General features: G+C 40.1%; 1 protein-coding gene across 2 annotated transcripts in view; it reads right to left on the minus strand.

Annotated features, from left to right (window-relative positions):
* Positions 1–21,833, minus strand: part of LOC135496923 (nucleolar transcription factor 1-like) — a 34,829-nt gene extending 12,996 nt beyond the window's left edge. The window contains exons 1-2 of one of the 2 annotated variants that reach the window (XM_064786554.1): positions 21,161–21,833; positions 1,234–1,275 (exon numbers count right to left, since the gene is read on the minus strand). In XM_064786554.1, coding sequence (XP_064642624.1) covers positions 1,234–1,275; positions 21,161–21,485 — 367 coding nt within the window. In that variant the 5' untranslated portion in view covers positions 21,486–21,833. The remainder of the gene's footprint in view (positions 1–1,233; positions 1,276–21,160) is intronic. The other variant, XM_064786632.1, reaches the window with a different exon arrangement.
* Between the last annotated feature and the right edge of the window lie 1,429 nt (positions 21,834–23,262).

Here is a 23,262-nt window from a genome sequence, read left to right on the forward strand (position 1 = left end):
CCACCACTAGTTTACATTTTGGATATTGGGCACAGATTCCAGACAAGGAAGGGATGAACGGAATCAATTAAAAGAAAAATCTTCGAAGTTCAAATAGCACCCCATGGCGGCTTTGTTAACGAATCCTCCTGTTCATGTATTAGTGGAATAGTTTTTTTAGAATACAGCCCTACATGCATCTGTCACCAGTTATTATTTTTCAATTCCGTTGCTTGTCAGTAATTGAAAACATAAATAATCGTGATGTCGACACTCCCTCAGGTGGAAAATTTCTTTGTTCTTGCACACATACTTTTGTGGTTTTTTTGCTGCGGTTTCGAGGCCACTCAACAGATATAATCTGGCATAGCCTCAACTGCTGAATGAACCAGAGGGAGGTTTCCCATGGCCCGCGGACAGTAGATCATTAGTGAACAATACGGCGTGGCTAGTAATGAGATGCCAGTGTGTCTCATTAGCTCTTTCTTCAATGAGGACGACGTGACCCCTTGGAGACCTCGCCAAACCACCCCAGAGCCACCAGAATCAGTTTACCAACATATGGAGATACATCTTTGTATTGGTCGTACTGTAACCCTCGCATTTGGTGGAATGAGTGAGGTTCAAGTTTTCCAAATAAAAATTTGTTTTTGCAGTATTCAGCTATGCAAACTTGTTTTGCTTATTTGGTGGCGATTTGATATTGCGAATATTACTCCATGCACCTGTCATCTCATCTGTACGGCTGCAGTTTTAGACAATAAATAAAACCTCTGAATCTATTCTGATTATATTTACCTTTGGAGAAATACATAACTTCATTCTCGATATTCTCAGCAAATGCATATTATTTACACTCGTCTGTATTTCTGATTATGATATCGATAGAAATTGCAACTATGACCACAAGTGCGGGATGAATAATACTGAAACGGCCATACATTAATTTCTCGCTGTATTGAAATAAATGACACCTTGGCTTAGATTCGGCACATGAATGAGACGAAATGATATAGAGAACGAAAGGAGGAATTTATCCTCATTTGGAGAAGATGCCGTAAGACCTAGATTTAAAAAAAAATCGGGTATGTTGACTTACCCTGGTTCCTTTTGATATGAATTTGATATGAAATGTATTTTTTTACCAGGCGACAATTCAGTCATTGTTGATATGATATTTGATATTTGAAATAATTTGAAAAGGGAATCTTGCAAAGTGACACTCGGATACTCTGAGAATTCTTAAACACTTACATGAATTGAGCGCTGTTGCAGCCATTCCGGGCATCAAACATCCTAAAAGATAACAAGTGAAGGACAAATTATATTACTGGCGAAGTGAAGGACATTCTTAGTATTCAAGAAAGCTCACAAGATTTCAAATAATTTCAAATGGAGACCAGAAAGAAACGCATGTTTTTGTAACTATAATGTCAATTACGCGCTAGCTTGCCAGAAATTCATCTTTGAGATTTTGAAACTAATTGCATGCTAGCAGAGATTCATTCCACAACAAAGAAAAAACTGACATCCTTCGATAAGCTTGATTACTGCATTTGTCAATCTTCGAGGCGGATCTAAATTTTTTCTGGTTAGTATTACCGCGTCTGGAGAAGCTGCGCAGTCCGCTGTAGCTTCAGGCCAAGTAAAGAACGTATAAGTTTAATCTTATACTAGCTCAGCATCTCCATAATTAAGGAAGTAAAAAAGATGCTTAAGGCATGTAATACAATGGGGGTTTGATAATGACATTGTTTTTTCGCTCCTAGGCTAGAAGTAATAATGATGTACGCCATTAGCTTGGCTAAGCGACTCCTTGGTGGTGAAAGGAGGACCCATCCGAACTTGTAATTATATTTAGAGGAGACTTGCAACTGGTGAGTATAATCGCCGATGAACAATCATAGTATGATTACAAGGAGCTCATTGCCAATGGCGGACCTGATACTTTGGAAAGAAAGTACAAGTCATATATTTGAAACACTTACATAATTTTCACCGAAGGCCAATTTCTGATAGGACCAGAGCCGTCTCGACAATCAACATAAAGAAAACTTTTCGTGCCAAGCACCTTGCCTGATTTGTAGCAAAAACGAAAACTTTTCTCCTTTAGGTTATCATGCATTATGTTAACACTAACCGCACACGTATTTCATTATTTTATTTGGTGCAGGTTTCCACTGATGAAGATATATTTTCTCTATGTCGTACGACGTGAACTATAAACATAGCACTGCCGCATGCGTTGTCGCAATCGCATTCAGAGGAAACTTACCAAAATCAGTCAACAATTCGATTGATTTAGAGCTCCCAACTCTTTCACAAATCATGACAAAATCAATAAAAAACACCATTTGAAAATTCAATCACATTTGACTAGTTTATTTACGACATTAGCTTTACTGGGCCAGAAATACTGTTTGCTTGCGATTTTAGTGCAGAATGCCTCCCAGGTACTATGCGATGAAACCAATATAGAAATCTCATTACGACAACAGTTTAACTCGTAATCATATTCCATGTCGCTAAAACCAGCAATGTAACATAAGCGTAAGTCAATGTTGATTCGAGGATGGAATAACGCAAAATCAGAATTATTTACAGTTGCTGCTGATAAATATCCCACTGTAACATTTACCCAATCATTTACGTTTGAGGAGGTTGGGTGGTGGAGGTCGGGTGATGGAAACAATGGGCGCCCCTAAAGGGAAGTTTCCCATCAGATCCAACTCCATGTACTAAATTAAGTAATACAGCAATTGCACTTTGATATGCCAACAGTTTACATGTAATCAATCGTATTGCAGGTCGCTAACCTCAGCCTTAGTCAATGTTGATTCGGGATGCTATGACAGAAAGCCAGAATAATTTGCTAGAGAGCTAGGATGTTATATATTTTAAACAATAATGGGACCGTATCGTTAATGCATTTACTTCATTAGATTTGTACAGTAGGGCCTAGTGTAAAGATCAACACAAATTTTCTGTAAAAGCATTTATCACGTGCTCTTTCAAATCATATAATATTTTGTTTTGAAACAATCATTAATTTAAAGGAGAGAATAAAACCTGGCGATAATTTTGTTCTCGAGGGATTAAGGCATCTCAGAAAGAAAGTAACACGTGACGCCAGTAATTGGCATATTTAGTGTACACAGTAAGATGAACCATCTCCGTGCATTCCGTCAAGTTTTCATTGTACAACTTTGACAAGTCTCCCCGTAACTTTGATATAGGCTTTTTTGTAAATACGAAGATAGAACTGTTGAATATTTCTTACATCATCAGCAAATGAAGAACAAAAATGTTTTGTAATTGTGAATTTTAAATTAGATTGGACATGACTGTGGACAAGCTGTCGTTTTTCTTAAAGGCTATGACGTAGCCTCGAGGTAGAAACTACTGAAAAATCGATAACCCATTTTATCAGACCCCCATCACGTACATGTATAGTATATCCAATCTTTGGTTGAAATATAAGGAAATTGATAATTGATCATGATCAAGGCGCGACTTCAATCATACACGGGTGTGTCCACGAGGACTTCTGCACGCGAATTAGCTCCTTGCTAGTCGACATATCAACCGTATACAAAATACATATTCATTGGCTGGAGGATTTGGCACGAAACATTTATATGACAGAGATAAAATGCTGCTTCTGCGATGTCAAATTCAGAAGCATCAGACTGAGTACGCCTCGGTAAAAAGAGCCGAAGACATACGAGATGGGATTGGTGTGACCGTGTGGCAGGTTGTTATGCCGAAACCTCAGCGTGATTGATATGCGTGTTCGTGATCTATCGCTCATCATACGGTTTACGCTAATCTAAGATGTGCTGTGCGAGCATAAAAATCAATTCGTATGTATCTTCTTTACATCTCTAACGCAATATGCTATCAACGCTTAATAGTTTTCGTACAAATGTATCTACATTCGGTAAATGCAGTCTGGACTTTTTTTCCAAATCCTTGGAAGTGAAGGTTGTGAAAAACAAGTCCAGTCGATGCATGGTCACAACCTTGAAGCAAGCAGTAAAAGCAGTCGGATCATTGTATCATATCCTTTGAAGTTTACATCAAATCCTTTAATAAAGTGCAGGTTGAGACAAACCAGTCCAGCAGATGCATGGTCACAACCTTGAGGCAAACCGTAAAGGCAGTCGGACCTTTTTACAACTGGCACAACCAACCAGTAAATGCAAGGTCAGGACCAAGGAATCATTGATCATCAAGCTAAAAAGTCACCGGTATATTCAAAGCGCCCCTTGATCGCAATTTTTCAACCTTTACCTCACCAGCATGTTCGTCCGGGAATATGAAGCAGTGTTTGTATTTTCCCACAACATTCTGGCAGAATACAGCATAACACTTTTTTCCGGCGCGCTTTCAGCAAGATGAGGGTACAGAAAAATCCTGAGGACTGCACGGATTAGCACTGCAGTGATGTCGTTATGCTGGAAAAAAAATCGCCTTTATATCTAAAGGGCATCCGGCTTTCGTGATCTATCTATGACTGATCAGCTGCTATGCCATATGGGTCGTAAAAATCTTGTTTTATCTTTCCGTATCATGCAACATAGGCAAAATATACGAGTGTAGGTTCTCCGGTTGACACTCTAATGGATGAAGCTATTGTACAGTACCCTGCATGACCACGGCAAGATATTCTCATTGCTGTATAATAATCAATATGAAACTGTGTTGTTTAGTGGCGATAAAGTCGCGACGATTCTGTGTCTGCAAGCGTCGAAGATATCGGCGAATAAGAGTCGAAGATTATGATGCCGTGACTGGGTTGCAGTTTATGTGCATACCTGCTTTTTTAATGGCACTTTATCCTACTTTATCTGCAGAATTCGAGTCACACTCCAACATGACACTCATTATTAGAAATAACGGTTGAAACGTGTAGCTCACTGCAGCTAAGTTTCAAGCAAGTAATACGGAGTTCATCAACTTTATTACAGGAAATTAAACCCAACAATAGCTATGCATAGCAACTAGATATACATCGTTGATAGCAATCGTCAACCCCATCTATATGACATGTGAATTATTGGTAAGGACGCTCCACCTCGCATGTTTTTTCAAAGACATAAACGGGACTCCTATCTTCTAAAGTAAGAAACCTGTCACTTGTAATATAAACCCAGCCCTCGATTGGCGCACCATCCGCAGATTGTCTCAGACATGTCAGTGATATGTATCATTGCTGCCTTCTGTCTTAAACCCGCATGGGCCTCCACTATAAAATGATGCTGATCATAGTTAGCCTGACATTCCTTATTCAAACACTACAGTTATATGTTTTTATAGTGTATCAGGTAGTGCATTATTCCACAATATATTATATGGCCATATGTCATCACTTGGTGATATAGTGCTTTACAGCCAAAAAACATCATTGAGTCTGGTCCTCAGTGATGTACGCAGACTATACTGTAATGAACATATTACCGGAAAGCTGGTAGTTTATTTACAATATAGTAATAAGATAGTGCACTCATAAGCAGGTTGTTTCAACACATTACCTGGATAACCTTTTTTGGAGACATCCAGTACCCATGAGATAGCTAAATTACATTTTTGTGAGACACCCAGTACCCATGAGATTGACTCCATTTCCACTTGTTTCTATTCATTTATTCAGTATAAGGCATTGTTTACGCTCTCCTATCAGATCGCGGTTAATTGCATTATTTCCTAGATAATATACTAGTATCATGGAACTGACTTGGCTTGCATGATTAATATCACAATATTGCCAATACGTAATGTCATTGTGGGGAGGTTGTCTATAGATCAGAAAGAAGTATGTATTTAGTATACTTACACAACAATCGGTTTGAGAAACAACAACACTGTTCTGTCTGAGCTATTGTTCTTATATTCATCTCAGTACTGTGAGTTCCCCTTACTCAGAGGTATCAGCCAGGGTAGTATTATATCTCCGATCTTTTGAAACAGGATAAGAACAAGCATAGTCAAGGGATAATCTGCATTGTTTCTGTTTTTATGCGGTTTGGGCGGCTGACTTACTTGCTTTGCCACATATATTACTGTATCCCTTGATAAGTGCAAACGTTTACTGGTGATAATACTTAAAATGTTACGGGAAACTTTTGTATCCATGTTTCTCTTGGGAGAATAAACTATCGGATACAAACATGTCATGTATTTCGCTGTTTACACTCATAACCACGTGTGTGCATGTACTCGTCTGTAGTCAAGACTCTCGTTGAGAAAGATAAATGTCACATTGGAGCTCGAGAAGTATTGGTGCGGATGAACAACATAGCAATATCCTCACCACAATGACGTGACCACCCAAGCAAAAGTTGTACACAAGATAAACGACCACATAAGTTACAGCGTATTGACTAAGATAATCGTTGCTGGGGGCGAAAGACGATTCAACAGGCAATGACAGGTCTACCCCCTTTTTATGAACAATAAAAGCATAGAGACATTAAGGTTACAGTTAGTAGAGAAATGAGAAAAAACGTCAATTTTTTGCCTCAGCAATATCAAATAACATCTGCATTAACAGCCATATTGCACAATCTTTAATGAGATTTAACATGATAACCTGATACACGCTGCTTTCATTTCAGATGACTTGAGGCGTGTAAAGAAAATCAACATAACATTTTCTGTATATATAAGACTCCCAAGGATTTCGAAAGCAGGAAAGAAGTATTGGTCCTTCCAGTACTATCACTGGGTCTCGGTAGCGTACATCATTGTTGAGGTGACGCAGTTGCTGATAAAAGAAGAGAATTACATTTAGAATTACATTCCCTCCAGGCTCTGGGTCATCAAACCCAGTGCGTTATTTAATACTTCAACAAATTCAATTGCTGCACAAAACATCTACTAATGAGCGGAAAAAAACTGCAAAGTAGTTGGCTATCGGTGTTGAACGTTTGAAGTAGGCAAAATTCAAAAGCTTTTACAAATTTAAATCCATTAGGTTTCAAAGAAAAAAACTGAAATTGATATACGAAAAACAAATGGAACACCCTTGATTACCAAAGGGAGGGGACAGTTGCACATTTTTAGATAAAAGATCATGGTTATCATCATCCCAGTGAATCAGAAACGTTCGCAAAATAGCCTCTTTTAATTGCAATCACGAAAGCACGAAAGAACAGGAAAGAATTAGTAAAGTCCCTTTCAGTGCCAGTGGCAATGTAATGTAAGCTTTTAAGGACGAGGCAGTTGGCCATCGGTTTGGAAAGATCCTACCTTTGTCGTTGAACAAATGAGGAAATTTAAAATTGAAATCCACCATGGGTTAAAACTAGACGGAAGTTGATAAAGTATTGACGAGAAAAGCAAATTGAATACCAGTGGATGATAAAAGGAAGGAGATAATCGCATTTTTGTTCGAAGGTCAGGGTTATTGTCAAGCCGTGCGGTATATTCTCCTACAAATTCAATTACGGTCACAAACATCAAAGGACAAAAGCATACTAAGCCATCCAAAAGGCAAGAAAAAAGACGCTGGCTCCTTTCAGCGTCATTTTATACACGGTGTAATGTTAGCTTTTTTTCCTCCGGTCTGTTGTTGTTGGTCTTGCGTTCGAAAAGACCATACCATTCCGCTGATGTTAACAATCCATTACTGGTCTTTGAACTGAGAATCAAACATACTCTATATCAGTACGAAGGATAGAGGATGCGCTAGCTAAAAGCTTTGATAAAGTATATCATAGAGCACTTATGAGGCTTATAAAATTCTAAGACTACGTTATCCCATGCAATATCTCATACAATTATCTTTCATGGTTGTTTTGTACTTTATTGGCATAGGATATTGAAATTTGTTTTAGAAGGATTTTTCGCCAGAAGAATTATTGGGGAATGCGTGTATCAAACAAAAGGGTAAAGGGTAAACGCGCCGACTCCGAAAGGATAATGATCGTGTTGATTTGCCTTTTACTTTGACCTTTTCGTCGATATGAAAAAATGTTTTAAAAAGACAAACGTCACTAGTTAAATTGTTTTCAAACACCAGCTCTTTCGAAACAATCCATATTTGGCAAAATTGATATAACTTCCCTGTTCCCGTTTCCTAATTCCATATTCAAACTAGTACATCTCATCCATAGGCTCTGCAACTTAAGTTTAGGACAAAAACAGCGATAGTTCACAATAACTATCGCGAAAAGGTATTGGCATTGGTGACATTCTCTAGTTATCTCCATCCTGCCATCATTCAGAAATAAAATTACCCAGTCGACCTCACAAATTTGATCTGAATTCCATACGCACATGGTCAATTGCGGGGAGATGGAAATATCATTGGCATATGAATATAATATTAGCTGGGTATTCTGTAGCGTAACTGCATTTCAAGGTTCATCTCTTTGGATTGTGACGTCGGTCAGAGATTCTTCAGCAAGTTCCCCAGACAATAGAGCTGATGTCTCCGATGCTTGCCCCACCATCTTGTCAAAGTCTTAATTTGGCCACTAGCCTGCGGTCGCGATGAGTTACACACGACCATAACTAGCATAATGACCCTTCTGCTGGGTCCAGTTGTAATTGAATCACTACCGGAGTTGGGTTTATTAGATGTGTTGCTGGTGACTTTGTCATATCGTAATGAAATCAGCGCCTCATATGTCCGGATCAACACCCATTAGCTAAATGATTTGCCAGAAGGCTCTTAGGAGCCTACCCAAGTCCCACGATCCATTCGTCGCAAAAATTGCATTTTCACCCGGGTGAACCCTAGTGGTCATCACCCTGATTGTCATATCACGTTATATTAGATCTACGCATGTCAGGGGCACATTGCCACAGGAAATTCACGTCTTCTTTCATCAGGACTATCAATGTTCTGCTCTGAAAGCGGTGAGGTCAAGCTAGTGCCCGTGGGACTAGAGCCATTTCAGATATCAAACTCCCGGGCTTATTCTGAAAATTTGCCAGTTTTATCAAATCGATGGCGGAGAAGTTTTGATCATGACATTAGTTCTCATTGTCAGGGACTAGGGCGCAGGTAATCGTTTATGTATATATCAGGCTCTAAAGCCATTAAATCAGGTAGCAAAGCCCAATTGACAAAATAATTCGTATAAAGCTTGATATCCAGGAAACACGAGGTGGTTGGTGGGTGATGGTCATATACATTGTTTGTGTTACAATCTTAGTCAAGAGCATTTCTTGTCATATCGTACTGAAACTGGTGGCCCTCCCGCAACTAGATATATCCTGGTTGAAATGAATGAAATGTTGTGTTTTGTCATGAAAGTGTGGTTCATGCATCCATGATATCTGAGACATCAAATAAAATGGCTTAGTTCGGAGAAATGCGTGCCCTTCAGCGTGGGGCTTAGCATTGTGTTTGAAAAATTGATTTTGTTTACTATCAGCTATTTAGTTGCACGGTGTTTTTTAGACAATGTTAGAGGTTATCGTGTTGAGAACTCAAGTAGAGTTTCATTTGGTATTTCTCAATCATCACCACATGGTCTGACCATGTTAGAGCCTGGAAAATATACACTACGCCTTACCCCTGGCTTAATTTGTATTTCTCATGTACTGCCGACGTATTGACGACAACTCTATCGACCTATTCCCGGTAGAAACCCCCTTTATGGGGCAGTTTATGGCGGATTTACTCCCAATTTCCTCTGGCCGAGACATATTTGCATTATTAAGTAGAACGATGGATCATGAAAGATATCGAGACTGCGTCTTGGATGGCGTCGGATTTCCTCTGCGGGATATAAAGAATCAATAACGGCTGCATGGGGAAAATACGATGTTAACTTGATCATGAAACTCGCCAGAAAGTAGGATATCGAATGCCACGAACATACGACAATCTCGGCCGCAAGCGCCGCTGTTACATTTACTTCTTTAGAGTTAAGTGATATAACAACTCAGTTTCCGAGTGCAGCCTTTTCTCAGTGCGTATCGTTCCTTAAATGTTTGGGGGAATATTGTGTTTGTTTCTCCGTGTCAGAGCACTTTTATATGTCAAGTTTTTTTCCGTTGGTGTTTAAAGTGCCATACATCTGTGCTGTACCTTAACAATTCTCAGGTAAATCTGCTGATTATTTTGTTATCATCCATGTTGCTTCATGACTGCTGGAATTTGAAAACATACAAAAAACCAAGGAAGCGACATACAACGTGCATGATGAATTTTAAAGAAAGAATTCGCAATGAATATGAAACGTTTTTTACTTGGTCTGCCAGTTTTCGCTCCAAAGTTGTAGTCACAGCACAAATCCAATAACACTGCTTTTGATCTTTTCCCCAAGTCGATGGAACACTAAGCAACAGGTTTTGCGCTGCTCTCACACAACGTTGACAAATGAATAGACCGTAATCAGATTGCCCGGGGTATTAGAAGGGAGACTTAAACATCTCGAAGTAGATGGTATTGCCTCTCTTCTTACCATTGTTTATCGTTCCCATTAAGAAGAGTAACATGTTGGCGTATTTTGTGTGTCGTCTCTTATACAGAGATTTCTTCGATTTCAATGGAGACAAACAACGTATACATGTGTACGGTGTATACATCAAAGTGATGTGTTTCGTTATTGTTGGAATGTCAGGTGCAGAAGGTACGACATTTTCTCATCGACGGTTATCAAAGCCACATGACAAAAGTTTGGAAAAGACAAATGGCTCCTATGAATGGCTTTAAAGTGGTTCGAGAAGCCTGAAGCCATGGGGATAGAATGTTGCCCAGTTATGTAGTAGAAGACCGAAATTGAGAGGTTTTAAGAATCAGATATATATCAGAGAGATGTTGTCCATCACAAACTAAAATCAACACAGGATAACTTCAATGACCATGAAAAAATACATATAACTTCATGTAAAACCTAAAACTTTTTCGCAGCAATGATTCCAATGTGGAATTATTCATTAGAAGCTGTACACATACATATCGGTGTCATGTTTGCGTTTGGGGAAGCCACGTGACTCAGTATTTCACCCAATCAGAGATCACAGCAACATTTGAATGGCTCACAATAGCAGCTCATTACGCCGCTGATGACACATTGAAGCCTCTGCATCAAACAACACAATGTGAAACATATCTAAATCACCAGGCCGTGGCCACCTGCTACCAGGAGTGCAGCGACGACGGAACCGTTTTTGATGGCTGCAATTACATCGTGTAAACTCTGGCATAAATCGGACAAGAGCCCTCAAATATGTCATTGGCTGGATCGGATTCACAGAAAAAAAGGCAAGGTCAGTACATAGATAATGCATCAAGTAAGGGGGATCAAATTGCAACCATTTCCTGATCAACAACATCCATTAAATAAATAATGATGTGGTCAAAAAGCTGTTGACCTGCAAGCCCCAAAGGTGTCCTCAGCCAAGTCAAATGGACAAAGAGGCGGCTCAAATCAATAAGCAAAGCATATCCATAATGAGTCAATCAACTGCTAATATTTCCTCATCAACAACACCCATGCATTATATTATTAACCATGAGGTCGAATATAGCGCGCTTCTAAACAATACTACAGTATATGGATTCTGCGCTGTTGCCACACTATCATAAAAGGGATTAAATTGTATACTAATCAAATAATTGGTCATAGTCTATTCATTTTTAATGCTGGTAGCCAGAACAGGATTGACACTCATAAAATATTTACGAATACAGAATTGATCAATATGATGCTCTTAGTCAGGTTACCTGTTGAACATGAACGATATGATATGATGTGAGGATGTCATTTATTCACTCCTACAGGAATACCAGGGTTCGGGGACTGAACAACTTTTAGATGCTAACTGCTACCAGAGTCAAATAAAGAGTCAGGCAACTAGGGAACGTATAATTTCAACATCGAAGCCATCGCCCGTTCCGAAAGGCGAGCGGTGGAACAGAGCTCTCTCGGGTCACGCTTTGACCCAAGCCAATAATTCCGCACAACTGAAACTTGAACGATTCTTCGATCAGCTGAAGATAGCCATTACAAATGCTCCGTTTTAAAGCAAACGCCAGCTTCAAATTTTTTGAAAGGCTCTACTACTGCATATAATCAATACGATGGTTGCTTTGAATTTTTGAAGTTCTATCAAAATCAAGTTTCGGCTTGCAACCGGACAGCCAAGGCGAACAGAATAACACGATATGGACACTCTACATTGATTTCACTATTTCTTGATCAACCAATCCCCGCCTTAAAACCAAGACTTATCTAATGGCTTTCTATAGCTTAAAGCTATGTACCTCTAAGATGGTCCAGACAGCTAATTAGAGTAAGTCAAGGAGGAAATAACGTAAGTAGCATGGGCAACTGGATTCATAGGTTCTACCTCATACCACGGAAAAGGAATGCGCATCGGAGAACCAGCCGTGCAGCTACCGCTATATCAATGAAGATTGATTTTCCAGCTTGAAGCAATGGAGCTGACTGTTCCCGCAGACTAATTAGTCAGTTGCATGCAGTGCAATGCACGGCGCAGAATTCATACGTTCTATTCTAACCACGAAAAAGGGGAGAATGCGCCCAGTCGATAACCAACCCTCCACTGTCCATTCCTCACTAAAAACACAAACTAGTGCTACTACTTCGATATCGTGTGATTCTCCAGCTTGAAGCAATGGCTCTAAATATTCCAGCAGACTTAAGTTGCAGGCAGCGGCATTTCAAGAATTTACTCCTCTCTCACAAGAATGTAGGCCGCGCCTGAGGAACAAAGCTTCGTGTCATTACTATCAGCTAGTTGCCGCAATTGTTCGAAACCTCGAAGCAATTATCAATTCTCTCTAGCGAAGCTAATGAAGACCGAATGAATGAACGGACAACTAGATTAGCCGTTAATAACGTATTGTGCGATCCTCTCAGTACAAGAAGCTTTATTTCTGCAACATGTAAACCAGCTAATGGGAGGTCGTATCTAAGGTAATTGGGTTTTCGTGTTGGAATTTGCGTACAGCGGACATGCTGGGTGAGCTGCTGAATCCTGTTGGTACATTCAGCATCCAATTGACAGCAGGCAGACCAGTACAATTTAAAAACAGCTTCATATTGAGCTACAAACTGTTAACCGTAAATTCTTAACAAAATGAACAATCGTATCATGAAATTGCACTTAACTGTGAATGTCTGACACGGCGTTGGTTACCTGGGTCCCTTGAGCAATTTTATTAAGTAAGAAACTGTTTTGATCATAAATCTTCTAGCAATCACGCGGCTGTATAGCTAACAATGTTCCATAAGGTTCCTGCTGTCTCTCTGACTCACCACTTCCAATGACCACGTACTAGTCGTTATCGCCAATTCCCTAACCAGCAGGCTCATCATCCCAAACATCGCTTTTGTCATGTTAGTTTTTCCTGTTTCCTTTGCTACAGGCGTGTTTTTCTCTCACCTACCCCCAACCTAGGAAATCCACGGTCCCTACGACACCCGATGCGTAGATGATATCACTAATAAATTGTCTATTAGGGGCCTGCATGTAGCGGTTACTCAATATGCTCAACATGGCAACCTGTCGTCCTAGACGTTGGGTAACGCTATCCTTCCTTTCTGCTGTATATCGTCTCTTTCAACGAGCGAGAATAAGCTGATATCATTGCACGAATTGCTAAGGGGAATGCTGCCCATCCCGTGAGAAAATCGGAAATGGACTAAGTGTGCAGGTGGTGACTCATCCGATGTGAACAGGTTGCAGAGAGAGAAAAAAATTAAGGATGGTTTGCATAAGAAGGATTGTTACAAAGGCAAACGCATTTAAAACATATCTACTTGAAAGAAGCGGCTGTTGGTGGCAGTTCTCAGTTGCGAAGGAAAGTGAAGTGTAAAGTGCGGTAACCAATTTGTGTCGAAAAAGAGCGAGGGATTCACGTCACGTTATGGACTGCATCTAATAAGATCATTATAGAGAGTAAACCAATATTTGAACAACTCCAAACTACTTCTGCACCACAGGGGTGATACATGAGTGCAGTGTTGACAGGACTGTTATGGAACTTCACGGAACCATTTCGCAAAGCCAGTTATTTTTAGTGGCAAGCAAATTATAAACCTACCAAATTCAAGGTGACTGCATTGAAGACGTAGAATAAAGTTCCTCGATCTCTGCAACCACCTCGGTTGTCAAACTGCTCTAACTACACAATACACTGATAGTAGTCAGTATTTTTCGGTGGTTCATCCATATTTTTTCTCGTTAAGTCTGACAAAAGTTGTGGTTGCCCGTATGGTATAAAAGTATTCAGATTTCCATCATCGTCATGTTTTAAGTAATGGTGAATGTCACGATATCGTCTTTACCATTACCGCCGGAACTTCCTCGGCACAAACATAATCCGATCAAATCGTGGTCCACGAAGGCGGAGGCAGCATCAAAAAGAAGACAAGTCTGCTTAAGTCGTAGTCGTAATACGGAAGAAATGGATACTAAAATCTCTTCTTGAAACCTTAATGGGTTCATTTGTCAATCTATAACGAGGCGGATAGTTTTTCTGCGGAAGTAAATTTGATTAAACCTCAGCAGAAAAATGATGAAGGGAAGTTTGATGTTTCGTCCGCGGATAAATGGCCTAAAATACACTTCTTGCTTTGTCTGTTTTTGTCTACTGTATCCTTATGTGCAACGTTTTTTACCGTTTCAGGTTCTGAGTGTTTGTATTCTTTTAGGAGTGCTGAAAGACTGACACGTTTTTCTCTGAAACTTCCATTGAAAAGTCACTTGATCGCGCCAGCAGTCTATTGTATGGAAACACTGATTTCTGGAACAACCAAACACGTTACACCAGTTTCATGCACAGTAGCCCGGTGTTGCAATAAAAATATAATACCAGCAAATAGAGTGCCTTTCATTTTCAATCCTTTTTTCACTGACCGGCATACGAAATCAATCGCCAAATTGATGCATGTGAAAATTCAACCTTTATTAAAAAAATCAAATTCGACTTCGATACTTTCAGTTTTAAACAACATGGATATCAAATATATTTTGGAACAAATCTTGTTACTCAAGACATGAGAATGACATAACGCAATTTATGTACACATCGTCACAGTGCTGGATTCTAAACATTGCGCTGGAGCGAATACATCGCAGTCGTCAACTGCACGGAATACGCCAATCAAGCAGACATGAGAGGCTGAAGAAAACATCCTGTCTCACCAAGGAGAATCAAACGTAAAATTTCTGTGATAGATAGCCCCGTACATCATCATGTAATGGTCTAGGACACAGATAATCAACTCCAGGTGTGTGTAAAGGTGGTCTAATAATGACTATGATCAAGGTACACCACGGTAGCAGATATCCTGGGTAGGTTTATTTCTCTTGAGTCATACATTTCCTGAATGGCCGTTGACACGAAGGTGTCCAATGGTAAATCGTGTCGGTTTCATATTTTGATGTTGAAAAGGTTGCGGGCTGGCGCTGTATCAAGCGGTTTTCAGGGTGACTATAATGTAGATATAATAAATCGACTGACGACAGGCCCGCTTCCCGAGGCTACATTTATAATTTTCACCGTGCTTCCCTATCGTCCCTAGAAACCAATGTCACCAATGATTAGGCCTAAAACCAATGTATTATATCAACATAGCCACGTTACTTACCAATCATATCATATTGTATGCTTATTGATTTGTGGTTAGCATATAATAACATAAGCGAGCGCTCTGGGATCTGGTTATGTCTAAAGTATTATTCTAACGTTAATGATGAGATCTATATTAAGGAATGACTGTCAAGTTCGGTTAGGTTTATCGTTCTGTTCATCGCTGGGGACATATGATGTCAAGATAAAGTGCTGTCAATCAGTCACTGTGAAATTACTATACGTAATTAACTTCTTTTTCGGTCAATATCGATTCGAAAAAAGCAAATCATGATGACGTCACGCGGTGATCAGTTCAGTGTTGACGAGTTAACACCCCCATATCTACTGACGTGTAGGAGAAATGTTGACTTGTATAGCAGCAACTTTTCTGTTTTTGAAAATCGGCAATCAGGTGTCACAATGCCAGTGAAGCGACTAACGTTCATTTTATAAGGTCAATTATAAGGGCAATTTATTCCTGTAGAGTATACCACGGACCTTACGAAAGTGAAAAAAAGAGTACAGTATCAGAGCCACATTTCTGACTTTCACTAAGCAATGAACGCTTGCTGGGAACACGCCTTGTAGAAGCAGGCAACGCGATCGGAATCTCAGCGTACACTCTTGTTATACTAAGACCATGCCTGGCAAGATGAACCATAAAGTAATCGACCAATGTTGCTAACCATCGGCATCTGACCTATTATAATTTGAACCAAATATCTCTTTGAGTCATGCGAAGAGAAAGTGAGCATATATAGCGGATGATTGTTGGACAGTCTTCTTCGTTGTTCTTAAAAGTACACCCCGATTGATTTCATTCAAGCAAGTGATATATTCAAATGGCTGTCAACACAAGTCAGTGAGGTCTACCCTACCAAATAATGACATCAATATTTGTTCAAATTAGCTAGATTCCTCCACAATTTATTCAGTCAATCACCGAACTATCGATTTGTCCTTTGGCTTCTTGAGCATGAAATCGATTCCGCCGTTAGATATTACCCTCGGCGCTCGCGGTTTCTTTCAATTTTGCTGCGGGCGGTGGTAACGCTTGCGCGGCTCTATACGTCGTCTAAAACACATCCGGCTGAAATGATATCAGAGTGCTTTCGAGGAAGCTTTTAAATTGAAGATATTTCATATGTATTCGATATGCCAGCTGCCAAACACACTTGAAGTGAAGCTTGAAATAGATAGGAAATTGAAGAGGGGAAAGCTTTCAGCCAGTCTCCATACGTTTGGTATTCAAGTTAAACAACAATATTCTTGTTCTTAAGTAACAAGACACAGCCGCTTATTTCGGACTGTGAAATTTATGTCATCATTTGATGAACACGTCTCTACTGTCAAAATGCGAGCAGTTTGGCAGAGGATCGATGCCATGTCAATTTTCAAGGTGTTATGTCATTTCGAAAACAGTTGGGCGCTGCTATCAAAATGGCATTGATGCTACGATTGAGCCTCTTTCGTGTCCGGCTCTGTAGTATGTACATTATTACTGCAGCCATATCAAATCTGTATCATCTCTATAAGTCATCACCAATATCAACTGTATTCCCTTGAGCACCGTCAGGTCGGGCTTCCCTGAGCAGCAGTCACGCTACATATATCATTCCGTCACTCTGGTATGATCATATTAATCATGTCATTACTAGCGGTAGTATCTAGTGTAATCCATACTTGGTACATGTAGTATGAAACAACTAACGGGCCGTTTGGACGTCAATTGGTACCCATGGTCTTATCAGACAAGGTGTAATAACGCTGGTCACTGGTCATTTTGGTGTTTGACTGGAGCAATAAATAAGTCATTTTCGTCGGTTTCTGTGTGTGCGTGTGTCGTGTATAACGTGTTGTGGTACATGACTACTCCATTTGGTATATGTATCTCAACCAGGTTTTCTTACCAGTACGTTAATGGTAATCTTGGCTCTCTTGTCCCAGCAATGCGATACTAACACGATAGGAAGGAGAATACGGGAATGCACAATCACTCTCGTCTGGGGACACTTATGAAACCTTTCCTTGCCACCGATCACGTATGATGAGATACGGGTTTGACAATTATTCTCGCCGGATTGTGCTAATATACCACCTTCTTGACGAAGGAGCTCATTACTGTCAGCGTATTATACTGAACTCTATCGCTAAGGCGCCACCAGACCTTCAACGCTTGTTTAAGATCTTAGTAATAATCACCATGGGATTTGCTTGATTTTCTTCTCAAGTATAGGGCAGCCGACTGCGAAACTCTAATTGAAATTGAAATCTTAGGTGGATATTTTTTTTTAATGTTTTCATACGGGTATAATCAGAAGTTGTTAAATCTTACCGTCATTTTGTACGAACTCATGCTCATGTTGATATTCATAGCCAGACTGTTATTCCCGAAGATTGCATTTTAGCGGCTTAGTGCAATGTTCAGTGTTAATCACCCTTGATAATTATACTTCGACGGCGACAGGGTAAAATGCGAATAAGATAATTTAAGGAAATTTCACGACATTCACTGACATATGGTTGTCGTGGCAAAGTTTAGGATAATGCCATGTTGAGCCTTTAGAACCCCCGTGTATGCTAGGCCAGACACCACTGAATGTATCCTCATGTTGCCAATAACAGCTCCCTTTGCCTGTTTCTTCGTAGGGAAACCAAACAATAGCTAAAGATTATCCAGATATTGTTGCAAAGGCTGAGACAAAACCGATAGAGTAACATTATCGGCAAAAACAAAGATTTCTCGTGGGGTTTGAGTTTTGGAAGATATCTACATTAGTCGAATCCGCCAATTGAGGAGAAGGATACGTCTGTTACCCAATTGAAAAATTCTTCCAATACTTGGGATGATAGTTATAAAGCATCCGGAAAATCTTTATCCTCGGGCGAATCCAATGATGAAATACTCCACAGGCCACAATAATCGATTTCTGTCATGTCCATAAAAACTAGTGCGAGTTCATCCGAGAGCCAAGTTGTAGGGGGTTTTTTTGAGTCCGACTCAGGATGCAATTTGATGGAGTTATGGGTATTCATTCGATCTCGCCTGCTTCAGTTGAAATTGAATGGAAAACGAGGACGGATGGGCATGAATCTTCAAATTGATGCTTTAAAAGCAATCGAAAGACAAGGACCGTCTAGTTGGCCGATGTATGATAGCGTGAACTTGCGTCATTAAACTTGAGGTCCCTGAACCAGTCTCAGACAGCAACAAAACGATGTTTTTTCTGCCTGCGACAGACTCATAAACACAAAGGATATGAAGCTACAAATATCATTAACTGTTTTATTATTAAACCGAGAACAGTAACAAAAGTGTTTTCCAAGTGAATTCAAAGAGTATTCATTTAGTGGTCATTCCAACAGTATTCATTTAGTGGTCATCTTAGAAGGAAAGGGACAATTACAGTGATCTATTGTTTTAAATTGTACTGAACATACTCCTGTTGTCAAACATACATTTTTTTTCTTGCATGTTTTATAAGCAATAACTTACATGAGACAACGCATGGATATGCATGGAGGAAGTTCTTAACATATTTCGTTGCTGTCAAAACCTTTCTCGATGACTGCACCACCATGCTTGAGCAGAAGTCTGTTGATTATAATTCGAGCACTGCCTTGAGAGCCGTGTCACAGTTAAAATGGGCACCTCATTCACGCAGTGGGTGCGATCGATAGATGTATATCCGTCATAACATTGGCGAGCGCGACTGCGAGACAGAGAGGGCTCAGAGAGGATCTTTCGAAATGTGATACTCATCGCCATGTTATAGGAATTGTTCTACTAAGAAGCGTCCTTTTCTCTTTTTTGCCAACGATTTTCGATTGCGAAACAAACAAATTACGGCGATTGTTATGTAATTTGTCTGCCTTTGAACTTTGGCGATATTAGGTAGACATCATTTTGCTCAGATCTGTCAGATAAGCATACAATTACATGCACGATCTAATTGTTACAATGGGCCATCTTAATTGAACAGACGATTTCATTTAAATATTTCTCACCCCACTCAACTGGTGTTCCTACTCTTCTAGACTAGTACAAGTATGTCTCAAAGGTTGAACTTCTTTCGTCAGAACTTGCACGTTTTCACTTGGGTTACATAAAAATGAGTTGAAAAACGTTTAAAACTGAGATAATGTAAGTCAATGTAAGATTTTTGTCTGAAATCTCCCTGTGATTCTTACTTCGTGTGCCGACATGCAATAAACGGCAACCGCACTGTGCGCCGCTCATTACGATCATTAACGGCGATACCAAATTCTGGCCCACGCACCCTTACAGTAATCTACATTGATCGATGCTGGCAAATGGTCCACGGTCGCCTAGACCATGTATTCCCACACCGCATATCGGGATTCGGCTCACAGTAGCTGTCAGCTTACAACATTATTCCAAACAATCGCGCCATTCATGGGTAAACCGTCTATAGTGCTGAAGGAAATGTACTTGAATGATATATGCCTCTCAGACCAGAGGTCCGGGCAGTGGCAGTAGCAACGAAGAAAGTCGGGCCAAATGTCGTTTTTACTTACACGTAATAAGAAAATTATCACTTTCATGAGGAAAGCCGTCGTCACAACAACACTAAGAGCAGCACCATGTTAACGGAACTACCACTGGGATAATGATTATATAACTTGCGTCATGTTTTATATTCTAAGCCATCCAGACCATTATGAGTTAGAGACTTTTCTACCCAATCATATGTTAGGGATATCACAAGAGACGACAAGACACTGTATTGGGGAGAAAGTAGTCAGCGATTGCTCCAAATGTAATATCACTAAGAAATGCCACAGCGGCATTCGGACTATACATGTATAGTGCATGTGAAAGTGTTTCTTCAGTGTTGAGTAACAATAATGCTGATATGGTTCAGTCTAAAAGCGAGTTCGCTATGTAAATAAGTTTCGTAGGCGACTACTTCTTTAATTGAGCAGAATCCAACTCTTTGTGCATGTGTAGCACCAGTTGCAAGAGATTATCCTGCCGAACAAATGAATTTTACTACCGTCGACATCTGATGACATTACTCATGGGAGATCAGGAAACGAGTAGTACCCATATCGGATCTATTAAACGTGGAATTTTTATTTGCCTCACTAAAGTAAACTCACCATTAGGCTAGGATTCGATACATATCGATAGAGCATGTTTAATTAATGAATTAATGAATAATCTGCATGTACTATAATAGCATTCAACCCTCAGCAGTAATCAAAATACCCTAAATCATAAAAAAATGATTCCTTGCCTTACTTTCTTATCTTTTTTTAAGACAGAACTGGACTGAGACAGCATTACAAGATAGGCTTGGCACGAAACATAGGATCAAATATACATAAATATGAAATTCTGAGTACCCCGAACACAGTGAGCAGTTAAATGTTAAACGGGTTTTTTTTGCAAATTAAGTTATAAAAAAGCGATTTACTGAAGGCTTAAGGTGAGTGCGATGACGAGAACCAAATTATCAACTTTACCGTCGCGGAGGTGGCGCAATAGTGATGTAATAATTATTATTGCCGAAGCACTTTGTGTCATCCATCATACTTGCGCATGATCTTGAGACGACGAGAGAGCGCTTCAACTACAGACACAAAACCTACCTGACGAGTTATCCTTTGGCTTATTAGGAAGCACCATCAATTTGAGGAGCTCATCTGGAATTTCACTAATTGGGATGATATCCGCCTTAACCTTTTTACACCTCCCATCCTGTTGTAACCTCTGACAAACTTCCAATTGAAGATTGTTCAAAGTGAACCAATGACCGTCCTTTTCAACCACCTGCACCTTAGGTATGTCACCGTTGACCAGAACCTTTTTAGATATCTCCCTGACGTCGTAATCCTTATTACCCGCCGTCATGTTGTTCACCTCAGAGGTGATATAGTATATACATGACGGCTCAAGATATTTTTGGGTGCACATGGGCCGGCGGCGACGGAAGAAGCTGAATCTGAACGCCGTGCCGTCGCCGTAAACAGCACCACGTTGAGAAAGAATAAACCTGTTATCCAGGTTGCACAAGGACTCCTCGGGAGTCCGTCGCTACGCGTGTCCTAACGTCCTCGGTCGCTCTAAATCCATTGTGACATGCGCTGCGAAACGGTACGTTTATAGATATCGAAACTCCCTCCACTCTCACATGTGCCGCGAGTCACGGTCTATCCATACATCACAGTGCCGTTATGGCCAATACAAAAGCTATCCATATCGGATGTAGCGCCGCGCTTACTTCCAGTCATCGTTGGGGGCTAGTCTTCGACGTCATGGACACAGCTGACTGTCTAAGCTCTCATGGCTGTAGCAACGATGACGGATCGCTGAAGGATTGCTGGCGGATTTGCTTCCATACAACACAGGAGTCGCATTTGATCTGAAATGGACTTAAGTGGCGCATGAAGGGCCGATTACTAAGCTAAGTTGTGTTATGTTTATCGTTTACGAAGAACATCAAGACGGAAATTGCGATGTAAATGCCAAGGTTATATGTTTAGCTCAGCAGAGAGAGTTTGGTATTGATTTCGGGTGTGGAGAACAAATATGATGAAGACTTGGAGATTAACACGTGGCTGTAAATAGTATTCATCGACAATCCATTAATTAAGATATACATGTAGTTGAAATGCTGTCTATCCGATTATTGTGTTGGGTTTACGGTTATAAATGTGGGTGATGTCTGTATATGGGTGTGGTTGTACCGGCATTCTTATGCGTTTCCTGGTTCACAATTAGCAGTAATGGATAAGCTCGCTTGATCTATATTTGCCGTTAGTCGGCAAACAGGTTTATCAATAGCATGTTGCTATTTCTCATTTGTTAAATTTGGTTTTTGGACTCGCAAAAAAATTACTGATCGGGTATGCACATCAGTAACTTTCCTTAGACGATTTGAAACAGACCACAAATTAATGAGTATTGATTATAGATAAATTGACATCAGCGAACTATAAGGTCGTTGCACTGTAAGGTACAAGCGTTTATCAATCGCACATTGACCCAATAACGCCTCGAAACTACATTAATGATCCGAACCACCTGTTGCGTTAATGACTTTTGATATACATAACTGTATTGCCTTTCACCAATTTTTCGAATACTTCATTAAGTAACAGTATTTGGATCGATAACGGTAAAGGCCAGCCTAAACTATAGGTTGCATTCAGACTGGTTTATTGTGTTGGTTAAGGAAAGTCATAGGTTTGTGCTCTTGCAAAATTCTGTGAGGCTATACAATGTAAGACTTGGTCGCATCAGCTAATCTATACAATGCGAGACTCGGTCGCATCAGTGAATCGATACAATATAAGATAAGGTCGTATACATGTCAACCATAAACTGAATCAGTGTTAACATTTCCCGTTTCCGAAAAACCTGAGAACCTGTAAGACTATAGGTTGCATGACGACTGGTCTCTTTAAACTAAATGCCCCCAAAAAACTGCTGTGAAGGTTCCGTCTCGGGTTCCCTGCAGTGATTCGTTTATCGGCGGGGCGCCATGGAGATCTGCATCTAGTTTGCAGTTTGAGGTAAATGTCTTACCCGGTTGTAAACATTCGTCCAATTGGCCATAAATTTTACTTTCATTGCCATTTCAGTTCTCGTCTACGGACGTCTTAGATGGGGTCATTGATTAAGCGGGAACGTACAAGGAATACATAAGAGGTATAATAAGACAATAATTGCCTTCTCGGGCTGCCACGTC

Source organism: Lineus longissimus, chromosome 1, assembly GCF_910592395.1.
Source record: "Lineus longissimus chromosome 1, tnLinLong1.2, whole genome shotgun sequence".
NCBI lineage: Eukaryota > Metazoa > Nemertea > Pilidiophora > Heteronemertea > Lineidae > Lineus > Lineus longissimus.